General features: G+C 47.0%; 1 protein-coding gene across 3 annotated transcripts in view; it reads left to right on the forward strand.

Moving 5' to 3' along the window:
- The first annotated feature begins 1,726 nt into the window (after positions 1 to 1,726).
- LOC101432457 (glycogenin-2) overlaps positions 1,727 to 17,460 on the forward strand; it is a 43,874-nt gene continuing 28,140 nt past the window's right edge. For all 3 annotated transcript variants that reach the window (XM_004449142.3, XM_004449143.3, XM_071213235.1), the window contains exons 1-3: positions 1,727 to 1,826; positions 2,248 to 2,354; positions 9,743 to 9,893. In XM_004449142.3, coding sequence (XP_004449199.1) covers positions 2,348 to 2,354; positions 9,743 to 9,893 — 158 coding nt within the window. In that variant the 5' untranslated portion in view covers positions 1,727 to 1,826; positions 2,248 to 2,347. The remainder of the gene's footprint in view (positions 1,827 to 2,247; positions 2,355 to 9,742; positions 9,894 to 17,460) is intronic.

A 17,460-nucleotide genomic window follows, 5' to 3' on the forward strand; every position in this document is an offset into this window, starting at 1 on the left:
GGAAGGGGCTGCCCCTGGCATCCAGTGGGTGGAGACCAGGCATGTTGCTTGACATGCTACAGTGTCCAAGATGGCTCCTCCATGGAGTTAGCCCTCAGCAACCAAGACCCCAGGGTGCAGCCTAGCTTGACCCTTCCTTGGCTCTTGAAGAGCATCCATGGCCAGATGAAGAGTCACCAGAGCTCAGTGGCCAGTTGTTATTCTACTCAGAGAGAGAAATGCATTGGAAGGCTGAGGGGCATGAGAGCTGTCTTTCGTGAGGAGAGAGGCAGCCCTCTGTTTTTCCAACCCAGCTAATTAACTCTCAGACTGAAAGACTCCACGGTGAGAAAGCTGACCTTGAACGTCGTTCATCAGATTTCATCTTGGATTGCTCCACGCAGGGACTCTTGAAACAAATGTCAAAGAACCTGTGAGGCAATCGAGAAGCCATTTGTGTTCTGAGAACCTGGTGGGGACTTCTGCTTGCACAACCCCAAGCTGCCTTCTTCCCAGAAATTTTTCTCTTGCTATCGGGCAATGTTTCTCAGCTGGGGCAAGTCTGGATCCCAGTGTACTACTCCTTCACTCATTCATTCATGCAGTCATTCATTCGTGCATGCATGGAGTCACTCAATGTAGTCACTCCTTCACTCATTCATTCATGCAGTCATTCATTCATACATGCATGGAGTACTCAGTGTAGTCAGTCCTTCACTCATTCATTCATGCAGTCATTCATTCATGCATGCATGGAGTCACACAGTGTAATCACTCCTTCACTCATTCATTCATGCAGTCATTCATTCATGCATGCATGGAGTCACTCACTGTAGTCACTCATTCACTCATTCATTTATGCATGGATTCACTCAGTGTAGTCACTCGTTCACTCATTCATTCATGCAGTCATTCATTCCATGCATGAATTCACTCTGTAGTCGCTCCTTCACTCATTCATTCCTGCAGTCGTTCATTCTTGCATGCATGGAATCACTCATTCATTCATGCAGTCATTCATTCTTGCATGCATGGAGTCACTCCGTGTAGTCACTCCTTTACTCATTCATTCATGCAATCGTTCTTTCACGCATGCATGGAGTCACTCAATGTAGTCACTCCTTCACTCATTCATTCATGCAGTCATTCATTCCTACATGCATGGAGTACCCAGTGTAGTCAGTCCTTCACTCATTCATTCCTGCAGTCGTTCATTCATGCATGCATGGAGTCACACAGTGTAATCACTCCTTCACTCATTCATTCATGCAGTCATTCATTCATGCATGCATGGAGTCACTCAGTGTAGTCCCTCGTTCACTCATTCATTCGCCCCTGCATTCATTCACTCTCTTCTACATTCCCACATTTGCTCACACTCCCCCACGCACGTACTCCCTCGCCTACTCGTTCATTCACCACGCATCTACTGACCCACCCACGGGTCTGCTCATCCACCCACGCGCTCATGCAGACACGTTCAGCCGCACGGACCTCGCCCCTCACTGCTTCCCCCGGTTTTTCTCTCCTGCATTTGTTCATTCACTCCTGACTACTTGGCGCGCCCCATCGTATCACGCACGTTGACCGGCCCGGGAGGTTTCCGGCGCGGCCCCCACCTGGGCAGCCGCTGGCCTTGGGCCCAGGCGCTTGAGACCTGCGCAAACATTTACTTTGGGGCTGGCCGATTAAAGGTTAAATGTCCAAACCGAGAAACCGCAGGCTCCGGGACTCCGCCAGGGGGAGGGGGCGGGGGCTGGGCCCGGGGCTGGAAGGTGCCCCTTCTGGTTTCGCAGCTCTCCCCAGAGCGGGGCCGCAGGCGCGCACGGGCGTGACCACAGCTCTGGGTAAGGCGGGAGGAAAGGGGTGGGGGCACTGCGGCGCGGGGGCCACAGTGGACCCGCGGCCCAGAGCCTCGCGCGGGGGCGGAGCCGGCTTCCGGAGGGCGACTGGTCGCGGGGCGCCGGCGGCGGGGCTCTCAGCACCCGGCGGGGGACCAGAGGCCGCCCGTGGCGCCGGGAACGGCGGGGGCCCGGAGCGCGGCGTAGGCAGCGCGGGGCGCGGAGGTGGCCGGGGCGCGGCTGCTGATCGCACAGGGCTGGCGGGGGGAGTGCAACAGGCCCGGGTTGGGAAGGACGCGCGGGGGGCTGGGAAGCACCGGGCTAGGGCGCAGAGGCTGTCCCGGGGGCGCGGCCGCAGGTGACGGGGTGGGGGGCGGGACGGGGAGGCAGTGGCAGCGGGTCTCGAGAACAGCGCTGTCGCCCGCAGGTCGGGAATCCGCGCGCGTCCGGGGGAGACGCGCCCCTGCTCCGGGCCGGGAGTCCACCCACCGCCCCCGCGCGCCCACCGCCCCGCGGCGCTGCCTACCATGTCGGGTGAGTCAGGCGCGGCCCCTCCCCGCTCCGCCTCCCTGGTCGGGCTGCACGTACGAGATGGGTCTGCGCTTGGGGACACCCGGCTGTGCCCCCGCGGTCGCCCCCGAGCCCGAGTTTTCCGCGGTTAACGGGGCTCCGTGCGGTAGCGTTGCAAGATGGGGGAGGGCCCCAGCGGCGAGGAGGGGGCGATTTATGGCACGGTGAGGGTCCTTAAATTTCCTTCTGTAAAAAGTAGCCCTGGAGCTCTAAAGGTGGTCTTTTAATAGGGGGGCGATTTGGGTGGGCCGTCTTGCCTTTAAGGCCGATGGGAGGGCATCCACCCGTGCCCCTAAAACTCGTGGGCACGGGGCGCCTCCCAGAACTGCTCAGACCGTGGCCTTAATTTCTTATTCTTAGTAAAGTTGCTAGTTGAGTGCCCCCAGCCGAGCAGCAGGTCCAGCTCCCAGGTTCTCCGCTTCTGTGGAATCAGATTTAGAAGGTGGAAGGCTGAGAGACCCAGGAGAATGCCATGTCCACCCAAAGTTTAAGGACCTCCCAGGTGCTCTTTTGTTAATGTAGGTGCACCCCTCTTTCCCGGCAGAAGCCCTGATCCTTCACAGATGCACACAGGTTGCTGAGAGGGGGGGATTTGCCAAGTCCCTGAGCTGCTTCCCTGCGTGTCCCCCCCCTCCCCCCACTAGCCTGGCCTTAGAAAAGAAAATCGTGGGGGCAGGGCTCCCAAGGGGACTCTGGAGAACATGTGCTGTAAAATTCCTTTCAGGGGAGCAGCAGAAGAGCCTCTCTGTTGGAGGGAGCCGTGTGGAGCGCTCCAAAACCAAAGTCAGTCTGGTTTCCCCAAAGCCGCAGGAGCCTGGATAATGGAGGCTTTCAAAAAAAAAAGAGGCGTTTTAATCCACCTTGATGCCTGGGGAATGTATTCAGAGCCAGCCGTGGTGTCAAGTCTTGGCGGAAAAGAAAAGCCATCTTTGAGAAAAGGTGGAAGACAGAGAAGGAAACCACCGCTATTTGTGGAGGCTGGATAGAAGGGAGGGGGGGCAAAAGGCAGGAATAAGTATTTTTCACAGACTTCTTAGGCCGCTCTCAACTCTGGGCAGCCCTGGGATGACCCTGATTTTGCGAGAATCGGGCTTCTTTGGGCTGGAATGGAGTAGAGAGGAACGCTTTCTTTGGGATTTCCCACTGCGCCCTCCCTTATCAGATGGAAACGTAATCTTTTAGTGCCATGGTGTTGGATTTTGACGGATATTCTTCTTTTAGGCCACCCTGAAACTTGATCATTAGCGGTTTCTTAAAAGTTAAGGCAAGGGGGAATCTGAAAGCCTGTCGATGAACTGTTTGTACTGTGATGCGTTTCAGTCCACTGGTCTGTCTTGCAATTCAGACTGGACCCACGTTCCACGTGTGATTTTATGGCATCATCCGTGGCCAAGCTTGGGCGGTGAGGGCTTTTCATTCAGAGTCATGTCAGTCTTGGGACCCAGCTTGCTGGAGAGAGGAGAGAGAGAGGATTTCTTCTCAACATCGTTACAATAATACAATCAATGACGTGCCCATCTTAAGAGAAAGACCAGATGCCCCATGTGTAGTTTCACAACCCACCCTCCAGACCTGGCCTCCTTCCCTAACCCCAAAAAAGCTCACGTGTCTGCCCTGGGATCCTGCTTCCGTGGCTCATCCTACATCCCGTGTCAGCAAAGACCTCTTGGATTTTGTTCCGTGGGTGAAGGAGATTCATTCTCCAGGTCCTGGAGTCTCCAGCCTGCCCTTGGGGTGTCCGAGTTTCTCTTTGGGTAGCAGGTGATTTGTGCAAACTAGTTCTCAGACACTGGCTTCATTTCCTGGGACTGCAGTCACCTACGTGCCACAAATGGGAGGCTACGAGAAAGAGGAATCTATTCTCTCCCAGTCCTGGAGTCTAGAAATCTGATGAGGGTTGGTGGGACCACGTTTCCTTGGAGAATAGTAGGATTCTGGTGGTGGCTTGCCAGCAACCCATGGCATTCTTTGGCTTGTGGAATTACCTCGATTCTTTGTTCATCTTCACTTGGCCGTTTTCTCTTTCTGTCCCTCTTTGTGTTTGTGTCCAGTCCACCCCATCTTCTGAGGACACAGTCATATTGGATTAGGGTCCACCCCAATCTAGTTTGACCTCCCAGCTCCTCTTTTTTGGGGGGACATGCTTCATTCCATAACAGTCAAAAACATGAAATGATTGACATTTTAATTTTTCTGGCCTCGGGTTTTATGGCTGTTCATCATGAGAGACCCATTTTGCAAACAGTGGTGAGTCAAACTAAATCCAGAGAATTAGGCATCATTTTCTCAGATATAGTACAGGAACGCTTTTGACTGTTGGAAGGATGAATGAGTGGAAAATGATCTAGTGAGGTAACTTTTGTGTGTATTCAGTTAGTAATAATTGAATGCTCTTTTCAGGAATATTCAAACTCTCATTCCTCCCCCCACCACGAAAGTTTAATCTTCCCACAGCTCTGTTGTGAGTTTTCTTTTTCTTTGAGGAAAGCCTAATCAAAATTGTTCAGATATAAAATAAAAAGAAAATTGCAATGATGAAAATGTAGCTGAAAGCGAATCAGCAGCCCGAAAAGGGTTGCTGACATAAATTTAAAACTTAAATTGACACCAAATTTAAGTTTGATGTAGTTCAGTGGTTGAGTGCTTGCTTCCCATGTATGAGATCTCAGGTTCAATCCCCAGAACCTACTAAAAAAAAAAAAAAACTTTAAGGGATCTCCCAACGATGGGTACTTCTCCTTTGCTAGTGGTGGTCTGACATTGGAGACACCCTTTATGAGTTTAGGCTCCTGCTGTTTGTAATGAATAAACATACATCCTCAGCAAGAGTGGAAAATCAGTTGTTGCACTTACCAACTTTTGATCAGCTTGTCATTTCTACTCTTTCCATCTCAATATTGAGCTCTGGGCCAATTCAGTGCCACCTCCCTTCTCCGTGGAGAGTCAGGGGTCCATGGGGTGGTCACTTGTGGTCCTTGGCTCCTCTTGCTAATGCCAGCTCTCGAAGAAACTGTATTGCATTTCCCGCACAGGTGTCTCTCCAGATTTCTCCACCTGGGATGTCCTCGGGCTTCTCAAACTCTAGGTAGAACTCTATTGTTCATCTTGTCCGCCATTTTGTTATTGGATCGTCTTCATCCAGGGGATAGTACCCATGCCCCAGCGCCTGGACACAGTTCTTTATTTCTGCCTTTCTCTTATCCAGGAGTCTTTACCAGCTTCTCTTCCAATTCCCTCGTAAACGTCTCATGCACGCGACCACCTCGTCCACAGCCTCACTGTTTTGCCACCACCATCTCATGAATGGACAACTGAGCAATTTCCCTACTGGCCTCCTTGCCTCTTGTCTTCCTCCCTCCAGATTGTTTTTCCCAGACAGAAAAATCTTGAACCTTCCTTGCAGCAAGTTAAAGAAAAAAAAATAAAAAAAGAATCACACAGACCAAAAGGGTCTTTTTTTTCAAATATCTGGTCACCCTTTACATTCACAACTTAAAAATTGTGCAGTTTGACGGATTTATGGCCAGTTGCGCTCTGCCTCCCCAGGAGACTTGCTGACATGTCTGAAGTTGTTCCAGGCTAGGAATGCCACGCTGTGGTGCATTTTTCTCTGGGGCCTTTTGTTTCCTTTAGAGTAGATCTGTCTTAGGTTCGTAGGGCTGCCAAAAGAAAGCGCCTTAAACGGGGAGCGCTTCAGATAACAGAAATGTCTGTCTCATGGTTCTCAGGGGCAGAGGTTAGACACCTGTAGAGGAGAAACTTTCCTAGCTTTTGGTGGCTTGCTAGCAAACTTCAGGCTTCAAGCTCTGGCTCCTTCATTCCACGGGCTCTTCCCAGTGTCAGTCTCCAAGTTTCTTCCTCTTATAAGGACACTGGGTTGGGGCCCAGTCTACTCCAGTCTGTCCTTCCTTTAATCCCATCTTCAAAAACCTCAACTCTGCTTGTCTTCTCTTCCCCTACAGCGAGAGATTTGCTGAAATCTCTCATCTACAATGGATTCCTTCCTGCTGCTTTTGGGGCTTGGGGTTGTGACTTCATTTAAGGGGTGTCATCAGTCAAAGGCAATGCTTTATCTCTTTCTTATCTTAGTGTATTCTTTGGAAGCGGGTTCACATTTACGTTAGATACATGGTCGTTCTTTCCTGCTCTCTCTCCTTTCCCACTCCCCCCAATCACCAAACAATAAATGGAATTCAAGAGGTGTCTCTTGAATGTTGAAACCTGGCTCTCGTCTTGCACTGGGCTGATTCTCGGCATCTGTGGACCCGACTTTGGCTGCAGCTTCGCCGGAACCACCTCTGAGCTTTCCTGACACCCATCCTGAATCTTTGCTTCCTCTTCAATTCCTCTTCTCTGCTCAGAAACAGAAGACACAACTCAATTCTTCCCTCTCTCTCTGCCTTGGAAGGGGTCCCTCTTAACAAGTATGCCGGTTCTTGAGGAATAACTTGGATCAAACCTCGGGTCTTTGGAAATGTATAAATAAATAATAATCACCGTTACCTATTTTAAACCAACTTGTTTACAAATCTGTCCTTCTGTCTGTCTTTTGGGGTTGCAAACTTCTGGGCTGGCGATTCGTCTGCGATACTCAATCTATAGTGAGAAAGACAAGACTTCTCATTCCCTCCTAATCCAAGAGACAAACATACGGACCTGAGTCTGTTTAACAGGCGCATTTTGGATTTGATACCTTTGGAATGTAAAGGTCGGGGCATCGGCTCAGACAAATAGCACTGGGAAGTGTACATTTGCCATGGTTATGTTGCCTGGGAATGTATTTTTGTCTCACTGTGAGTGCAGCCGCCAGCCAGTGGAACACAGCAGGCGGGGGCTGTGGTTGGGAGAGAAAGTGCCCCTGTCTGAGAATGATGGATGGGTCTTTTTACAAGCTTGCAGTTACCATTTCTTGAGACTGCACGGTGGCAAGAAGGAGGCATAAGGTTTCTTGAAGTTGCCGATTTCCCCCCACCTCTGTTGTCTTTCTCCTGGCCACAGCTCTCGGGGGTCCAAGAATCAACATGTTTGCCATCATTGTAAACATTCATGATAATGACTTTAAGAAGAAATGAAGCTCAAGAAAGACGCTAGAAACTGGACTCTCTGACAGTTTCTTGCTCTCCTATGGAGACATCAGGAAACTGAGAAAAGTTTGGGTGGATGAAACCACACGTTTTCCTCCTCCCATTTCTCTTTGCCTTCACATATTCTAGAGTTGAGGAATTTTTTATTGTATTTTTTTGAAAATACATAGATCACAAAAAATGTTACATTAAAAAATATAAAAGGTTCCTACATACCCTACACCCCACACCCCAACTCTTCCCTCATCCACAAGCTCTTTCATCATTGTGGCCCGTTCATTGCATTTGGTGAATACGTTTTAGAGCACTGCTGCACTGCAAGGGTTATACTTTATGTTGTAGCTTACACTATCCCGCGGTCCGTTCAGTGGGTTATGGCAGGATATATAATGTCCTGCATCCGTCCCTGCAATATCATTTAGGACAACTCCAAGTCCCCAAAATGCCCCCACATCTCATCTCTTCTTCCCTCTCCCTGCCCTCAGCAACTACCGTGGCCACTTTCTCTGGATCAATGCTGCAGTTTCTTCCATTACTAGTCATAATAGTTCTATAGTGGAATATAAGTAAGTCCACCAGCTGGGCCCCACACCTCAGCAGAGTTGCATCTCCTACTCTCCAGTTCATTGGACTTACCCAGGTCAGCTACCTGGGAGGCGAAGATGGTCAACCACCACACCAGGGAACCAAGAGTGCCTACAACTGCAAGCAGGAGAACTGCATCCACCAACCATGTGGGTCTAAGCCCCCTCTCAACATAGAGGTGGAGTGGACATCACCATCCCAGGGTCCACAAAATATGGCTGAGTCTCTTTGGTCTCACAGTGGTCATTACCTCCAGATTAGCTGTTCCGTGGTGCTGGAGGGTGCTGTGCAACAGGCTGGTGGAACACACGAGCCAATCTTCCTGTTCTCATAAGGACTGACCCTACTACAGTAGGTCACCTGCGTGAAGGACATGCCAACCATGCAATAATTCCAAAGTGATGTGGGTAGAATCAAGCTGGGCTTGTCCAAGTCTTTCTTTGGTCTGACATATTCATCCTCAGTTCTGCAGGAAACTATATTACACAGCCCCTTGCCATACTCAGGACACTTGGGACAACTTTCTTCCCAAATTATCCTGAAAATCTAGAAGTCTTATGTCTATGTTTCTCATAGACAATTCTTGGGTAAAACTGAAGATCATACCACGATGCATCTTTGTCTATGAAAGAAGCCCTCTCCCCTTAATATAAAAACAGGGATATTATTTGTATTATAATTTCCAAAGAACTTTCATTTTATCAGATGTTTCTGGATTCTGGGCTTCTAGGTTCTTGGCTTATGTCGCATAAAAGAATTTTAGGACATGCTGTAGGGTAGGCAAGGGAGTAAAGAATTTATTAAGAAACAAGACAAGTACACGGTCTGAGACATGGACAGCAGGCATACTGCAGGGTGAGTGGCCTGAAAAATTTTATAAACTTGGTTCGTGAGGAACCAAGAGTGGCATAACTCTCTTGAATTGGGCAGGTGTCTTCACTGTAGCTAAAGTAAGGAGAGATCGCTTCCATCCTTATTCTTCTTTCGCCAACGTGCAAGTACTTTGGGTGAGTTTTCAAGGCTCTAATGCAAAATAAGATAGCTCAAATCTAAGAATATCCATGTGTCTTAACTTCTCAGCTGCTCAAACAATGCCATACAATGGGTTGGCTTACCAACAGGAATTTATTGGCTCATGGTTCAGAGATGGAGAAGGCTTGCTTTCAGTTGGGGTTGGGATCTTATGGGATTCCTTAACTTTTCCATCACATGGCAGTGCACATCGAGACATCTTCTCCTGTCTCTCCTGGATTCCATTGACTTTTGGCTGTTCACTCTGGTTTCCTTTCTGTGGTCATCTCTCCCTGGACTCCAGTAAGACTCATCCTGATTCAGCTGGGCCATACCTATGTGAAGTAGCTTCATCAAAAGGTCCTACTTACAATTGTTGACACCCACAAGAATGGGTTAAGCTTCAGAGCGTGTTTTTCTGGAGTCCATAACTCCAAGCCACTGTACCATAGTATTGTCCTCTTACGATATTTTAACCACTTATGGTTTCCTTACACGTTTCCTGTGTTTGGAAAAGTGCAGAGACGTATGCAAAATGTTTCCAGAGAATATTTACAGACTATTAAACAGGTAATCTGTGGGAGCCATAAAGCTTTGGGGAGGAACAGAGGTGCCGTTGACCCCATGGCCTTATGAGACCCATTGGGAACCTGACATTGGGGTCTTTGTCAGTTTCCACAGTTGCAGACCAGGCCTTTGTCACGCTGGCCACCAATGACCTCTACTGCCAAGGGGCGCTGGTTCTGGGGCAGTCACTGCGGAACCACAGAGCGACCCGGAAGCTGGTGGTGCTTATCTCCTCCCAGGTGTCCAACCTGTTCAGGTAAGGCTCAGAATCTCCCATCAGGTGTGCAGCCCTCCCAGGTAGGGCTCAGAATCTCCCTTCAGGTGTGTAGGCTCCCCAGGTAAAGCTCAGAATCTTCCCTCAGGTGTGCAGCCTTTCCAGGTAAGGTTCAGAATCTTCTGTCAGGAGTGAAACCTGCTCAGATCAACCTCAGAATTTCCCCCTTAGGTGTGCAACCTGCCCAGGTAAGGCTCAGAATCTTCCACCATGTTTGCAGGCTTCCCAATGAAAGCTCAGAACTTCCCTCAGATGTGTAACCTCTCCAGGTAAGGCTCAGACTCTACCCTCAGGTGTGCAGGCTTCTCAAGTAAAGCCCAGATCTTCTCTCAGGTGTGCAACCTTCCCAGGTAAGGCTGAGAGACACCTGGTGCCCCTTGACTCCTCCTGGGAGAAGGTCTGCTAATGCCCTCAGAAGTCAGGCTTGTCCTGATCAGTGGCCACCTTTGCATATAGGCTCAGATGACTGCAACTGTAATAGGTGTCACACATTTGTAAAGTACCCTACTCTCATGGTGGAAGAAGGAAAATCTATCATGGAGTGTGATCTACTTCAGAATCCTTAAACATAATAGTTGTATGATTATTTTGCTCAGGTTCTTTACTATGGAGATTTGTAAGTCAACTTTTTTGGAGAAAAGCTGAAAAGCAAATATATTCAAGTAAGTTAAATATTTAAACCTGAACATCATTGTGTAAGGTAGGGTTCTCCAGAGAAACAGAACCAATAGGAAGTAGATAGGTAGGTAGGTAGATAGATAGATAGATAGATAGATAGATAGATAGATAGATAGATAGATAGATAGAGATAGGTGGTTAGTAGATAGTTAGATGGATCTAGATAGAAAGATAGACATTAGATGGATAGATATAGATGCTAGTTAGATGGATATAGATAAGAGAGAAAGAAAGTAAAAGGGAAGGAAGGAAGGAAGGAAGGAAGGAAGGAAGGAAGGAAGGAAGGAAGGAAGGAAGGAAGGAAGGAAGGAAGGAAGGAAGGAAGGAAGGAAGGAAGGAAGGAAGGAAGGAAGGAAGGAAGGAAGGAAGGAAGGAAGGAAGGAAGGAAGGAAGGAAGGAAGGAAGGAAGGAAGGAAATGATTATTTAGAGTAAGGTGAATATAAATGGAGAGATATAGATTGATAGAGTGAAATGGAAATAGATAGAAAGATAGTGTTAGATGGAAATAGAGAGATAGATGCTAGATTGATAGATATACAGGATAGAGTTAGATGGGTATAGAAAGAAAGAATGGAAGGAAGGAAGGAAATATGACAGAGATAGATAGATGATATGTAGATGATGGATCATAGATGACAGATAGATGATATAAAGATGATAGATTGATAGATGATGGATGAGGGATTATGAAGAAAGGTGACAGACAGATATGATAGATTTAGGTGGATATAGATGAAAGAAAGGGAAGGAAGGAGGGAGGGAGGGAAGGAAGGAGGGAAGAAAGGAAGGAAAGGAAGGAAGGAGGGAGGGAGGGAGGGAGGGAGGGAAGGAAGGAAGGAAGGAAGGAAGGAAGGAAGGAAGGAAGGAAAAATAGATGATAGACAATAGATAGGGAATTATTTTAAGTAATGGGCTCCACAATTGTGGGAGCTGGCAAGTTTGAAAAAACCATAGGGATGGAAAGTGAGGGAGGAGTTGAAGACTCAATCCATAGGGCAGGTTAGAGACTCAGGTGAGATTTCTATGCTGCAGTCTTGAGGTAGATTTCCTCTTTTGGGGAAAATCTCATGTTTTTGCTCTTGTGGCCCTCAGCTGTTGGATGAGACCCATACCATTATCTAGGGTCACCTCCTTCACCTAAAATTAACTGACAGTAGATGTTAACCACAGCTACAAAGTACCTTCACGAAACTTCTAGACTGGTATTTGGCCAAAGAACTGGACATCATAGCCTGGCCAAGTGGACACACTGAGTAACCATTATAGTTGTCTAACCTCCACTTGGCGCTGTAGAGTCTTTTGATGTGTCTAGCCTCTGTGTATAGATATCCATCTCTTGGCTTGAGCTGTGGAGTCTTCTGTGTCCTCCTGTGTCCATCTACTGGATTTTTCTCCATGTAGGTGTGTATATTGTATTTCTTGGTACCTGTGCATGAGGATGCTGTTGGTTTTGTCTAATGTGTGCCTAGCTAGAAAGTGCAGCTCTGCATGTCTCTTGATCTCCCTGTAAAGGAAAGACTGGATATAGGAAACTCACCTAGGGATGGGAGGAAAAGATGAGGGGTGTGTGATAGATCAGGGATGAACCCAGCCCCAAGGACAGAGCTGTTTGCCGATGCGACACCTGGGTCCCTGGGCATCCTGGATCTCCCAGATGGTGATCCAGACAGCCAATGCTTATGTGGCACCTACTGTTTTCTAGGCTCGGCTCCGAGCATTCCACACGTGTCAATTTGTTTAAAACTCATGGCCCTCCATGGGCCATGTACCTGCCTCTGTTCCTTTCTCCAGCTTCCTGAGGTGGAAGTGAGGGAGCTGGAGTCTCAGCTTGCCCTCGAACCCTTGAACTGCAGTGCTGCCCTCTTCCACCACCTGTCCCTAATGAGATAATAGTAAGTTGCAATAAAGGCAGTGGTCGACCAGGTGGCTTTGAGGGTCTGGAAAAGGAGAGGGGTAGGACTGGCATGGAGGGGTTTGGGGGCACAAGGTAGCATCTCTTTGCTGGAGAGGCCAAACTCCCCATTGGAGTCTCCCCAGGAGGGAAAGCAAGGCAAGAGGGTACTGAAGTGGGACCCCATGGCTGCTTTCCTAGGAAGAGCCCAGCATCCTCGGGTGGGTGGAAACAGTGTCAGTTGTGTTTCACTTGATTTGGAGGCAGGGATTTAGGGTCTGGTGGCAGCCCATTCCTTAGCTTGGAAGTACCATGCAAGATTCCAGTTGGAATGTCATGAGTGACTCCATATTTAGAGTCCCATATACCTGTGCACAATGTAGATAGCGTGGTGAGCGTTGCTGCTATGGGTTGAGTGGTGTGCTCCCCAAAAGATACATTCATGTCCTACCTTCTGGGCCTCTGAGGCTACTTTATTTGCAAATAGATTCATTGAAGATGGGGTGACTAAGAGGAGACCACCTGGATTAGGGTGCACCCCAATCCAGGAGCCCTGGGGTCCTTATAAGAAGGGGAGAGAAGACAGAGGCAGTCAGAGGAGATGGCCTCCTGATGGAGGGAGAGAAACCCATGGCTGGCAGGCAAGCCACGGGAGAAGCCAGGAGACACACTCTGCTTCAGGTTTCAAAGGCGGCTCAATGCTGCCAACTTGATCTCGGGATTCTGCCCTCCAAAACTGGGAGGGAACCCATTCACGTTGTTTTTTTTTAAGCCGGTTTTGAAGATAAATCTTATTATTAAAAGTAATGCAAACGTTTTAATCACTTTCTGATGAAATGTGGTTCCTTGATTCTATTAAACATATAAGAGTTAATGAAAAGGGATTGATAAACTTTATACATATGATAGGTACAATTATGATTAATTTATGTTAAACTTATAATATTCACTTAAAAATATCATGAAGTGATATTCAAAGATGTCTACCAATTTCGTGACATCTCTACATATCACAGAGCCAAACGAAGAATATAATAGTAATAACAATAATAAAAACATCAATAACAGTAACTGCGCCAACAACTAACAATATTTACTATTTGTTTACTATTTGCCAGTCTTATGTTATCTAGTATAAGTCTGTAGTCTGTACGGCAAGTCTTTAAGTAGCCCTCTTATCTTTGAAAAAAATTGAAGACTTTAGATTATGATAAATATATATTTGGCAGTTTCCTTGCATCTGGCTTTCCCTTAAATATCTAAGCCCATGGAGAGCTACAAATGTGCTGAGGATTAAAGCATTTAATATGAGCTAAGAGTTATGTGGGGGAACAGGGAGATGTAGATTTGTAGGGGATTTTGTGTCATCCTAATAAAATAAGGGTATCAACACACAAATTCCCCTCCCTGGATTAGCTGGGCTTTTAAAGAAACAGAAATTAACAACATGTGGCCTAAGTGTGGGAAAGTGTCCACTTGTAGAGCATGGATGAGCATGTGTTGGCTAGCTCACTTGGGAGACTACTGGCTGATTCTGGGGGCCCCCAGGTGACCCCATGGCACATCCATTTCACCCTCGCTTTAAACAGCGGACCTTTGACCTCACCCTGGCGAAGGGAGCAAGCACAGAGTATTTTATTTAGTTTTCTAATAAAAAGAATTCTCTTGAAATTGGCCAATGCTAGTGCATTCGGACCAGTGGGATTTAGTGGAATGAGCACAGGATGTGATGTTGCCCAATGGAGTTTAAACCCCTTTTGCCTCGGCACAAAACATTCGGGGCCTGAGGCTACTGTAAAGTGTTAACTGTATGTCTCAGTTTGCCAGCGCGGCTATGACAAATAGCGTACGCTGTTCACCTTACACAACGGGAATTTATGGGCTCAGGTTTTGGATGCTGGAACTCCAACTAAAGATGGCGCCCACCAGCCATGCTTTCTTTCCAGTCTGTAGATGACTGCCCTTTTTCTGTCTTCTTTCTGTGACTTTCAACATCTTAGTCATCCGTGTGTCTGTGGTTGTATAAAAATGAGGATGGGCTGGAGAAATAGCACCCTGTCTTGCTCAAGTAGCGCCAGGATTTATGTCCTTTTATTCAGCTCTCCTTGTTTCCTTAAAATAAATACCTGCAAGAAAACTTGAGATTCATGGATCCATTTAGTTTGTGGCTATGAGCACGTACTCCTGCATTTGTTTCCCTGCAGGAAGGCAGCCCCTTGTACATCTGGTAACACAGAGCTTGGAGGGTCTCCCTGCCCCACACCTCTGGTCATTTGTGGACAGTGCTTGACTGACCACCACAGGGCATCTTTACTCCACCTTCCCTAAGAGCTTCTAAGATGGAAAAATCGCACAGAAGCTAAACCAGTGCTCGAACATTCAACTCTTTCCAATATTTCTGTGACATTGTTTTGGAATATTTTTTCACTTTTGCATCTTATTTTATTATTTTTTAATTTACACATACCATATTCACCAACCATATACTCTCCCACATCCCGTAGTAACCTCCAATCTACTTTGTGCCTGTGGCTTTGCTCTCTGGACATCTCTCATAATTTTTAAAAAAGATTTATTTATTTATTTATTTATTTCTCTCCCCTTCCCCGCCCCGGTTGTCTGTTCTCTGTGTCTATTTGCTCTGTTTTCTTTGTCCGCTTCTGTTGTCAGCGGCACGGGAATCTGTGTTTCTTTTTGTTGCGTCATCTTGTGTCAGCTCTCTGTGTGCGGGGCCACTCCTGGGCAGGCTGCACTTCCTTTCGCGCTGGGCGGCTATCCTTACGGGGCGCACTCCTTGCACATGGGACTCCCCCACAGGGGGAACACCCCTGCGTGGCAGGGCACTCCTTACGCACATCAGCGCTGCGCCTGGCCAGCTCCACACGGGTCAAGGAGGCCCGGGCTCTGAACCGCAGACCTCCCATGTGGTAGGCGGATGCCCTAACCACTGGGCCAAGTCTGCTTCCCCATCTCCCATAATTGACATCAGATAATATTTTTCCTCATGCGCCTTGCTTATTTCACTCAGCATAATGCTTCAAGGTTCTTCCACGTGAACGGAATTCTCAGAGTCCCAGTCTTTCTTGTGCATGAACGATATTCCGTTGTGTGTCTGACCCCTGTTTTGTTCATTCATTTGTTGAAAGTCACTTGGATTCTTTCCATCTTTCAGCTTTTGTGAATAATGCCGCTATGAACATCAGTGTACCAGTATCTTTCTGAGACCCTGCTTTCACTCTCTTTGAGTATAGACATGGAAAGGCTGGAGAAAACAAGCTTGTATAAATTTCTAATTTAAAAGTAGTCATTTGTATAAAATGCAAATTTTAAAAGCAAATACTTGATAAACTGTTTACTAGTGATCCTGGAAGTATTGAAGAAATGCTTTATTCTTGTAAGGAAATTCAGTTGACCAACACTGACATCTGAAGAAATAGAAAATTTCAGGCAATGGGAGAGACTAAGTATGTTTATCAAGGGTTTACCTGAACCTGGGCAATTTTAAGGGAATTGCTGCTAAATGGCCCAAGGTAATTTCCACGTTGAATGAACTATTTCAGAGCTTAGGAAAAGATGAATGTGTTTATTTATTTTAAGAAACTATCAGAATCCTGATAACTCAAGTTGATTTATAACTTTGATTGTGTTTACATACAGGCACAAATGGGCCCCAAATGCAGAAAACCAAGAAGGCAACTCCAGCCCCATAGTAAAGAAATAAATAGCATACTCTGAGAAAAGGAGGATACATTTGAAAATCTCTCGATGCCATTTATCCTATTCATGCCAGGAAAAATCATAGTTATGATCCTTCTACTACAAAAATTCAACATAGGGGGAGCAGATGTGGCTCAAGCAGTTGAGCATCTGCTTCTCACATGGGAGGTCCCAAGTTTGGTTCTTGGTGCCTCCTAAAAACAAAAAAAAACAAACAAATGAAAAATCCATCTCAGAGGAGTCAATGTAGCTCAGTGGTTGGGCACTGGCTGCCCACAATCAAGGTCCTGGGTTTAATTCCTGGCCCTGATACCTCAAAAAAAAAGAAAAAACTTCAACACAGGCCAAAATAAATTCCTGGTAGATTATAAAAGTAAACACTGAAAGCACTAAAGGAAAGAAAAACTTTAAAAAAAAGTAATGACCAGATTTTCTTACCTTTGGCAGTATTGGCATTTGGGGCTGGATAGTTATTTCTTGTGGGGTATGTTCTGAGCAGTGGATGCATGCCAGGGGCACACTTTTCCCAATTGTGGCAACCGAAAATGTCAGCAGAAATTGCCAAGTTCCCCTGGGGGCAAAGCCACCCTTGGGTGGGGACAAGATGAAGCTCCAGTCATGTGAAAGCTGGCATGCTAGTTCAAAGGAAACAAAACAGAGGATGGTGCTGGAACTGTTGTCTATCCTAAACGCTTTGTATAAATGTAGAAAGGTAAAACAAACCGGAAGCAAATTAGCAATATTTATAACTATGCATAAAGAACTCTCACAAACAGTAAGAATGGATGGACAGATCAACACAACCATAGATGGAAGTCATGGACAATCGAAACTTAACATCAGCAGGAGCCAAGGTCAGCAACTCCGTCATATTTTTGTTCAGTTAGATTGGCAACAAATCTTTTAAGTTAGAGTTTGAGGGGCAGACCTTCTTTGACAGCGAGTGATGTGACTAGACTTGAATCAAGTTCTCTCTAACCCATTCTCTTCAAAATATTTCAGATGCAGCGATGCTTAACTTTTATTTCCTCTTGCCCAAGACAAGCTCTTGGGGCCCCAAAGAGAAAGCAAAAAGAAAGAAATACGGTTAGCAGGAGTGAAAATTCCCCTGTGTCTTGACAATCGGGCTTTCAGATTCAATCAGAGATGGAGTCAGGTCAGAGTAAGGAAAGGTGGGTCTGAGTGGACCTTTGTCCCTGGAAGCCCCTCTGTGGTTTGTCTACTGTGACAGAACTCCAGGAAAGAGAGTGATGGCGAAGCTG

The sequence above is a fragment of the Dasypus novemcinctus genome, chromosome X (genome assembly GCF_030445035.2).
Source record: "Dasypus novemcinctus isolate mDasNov1 chromosome X, mDasNov1.1.hap2, whole genome shotgun sequence".
NCBI lineage: Eukaryota > Metazoa > Chordata > Mammalia > Cingulata > Dasypodidae > Dasypus > Dasypus novemcinctus.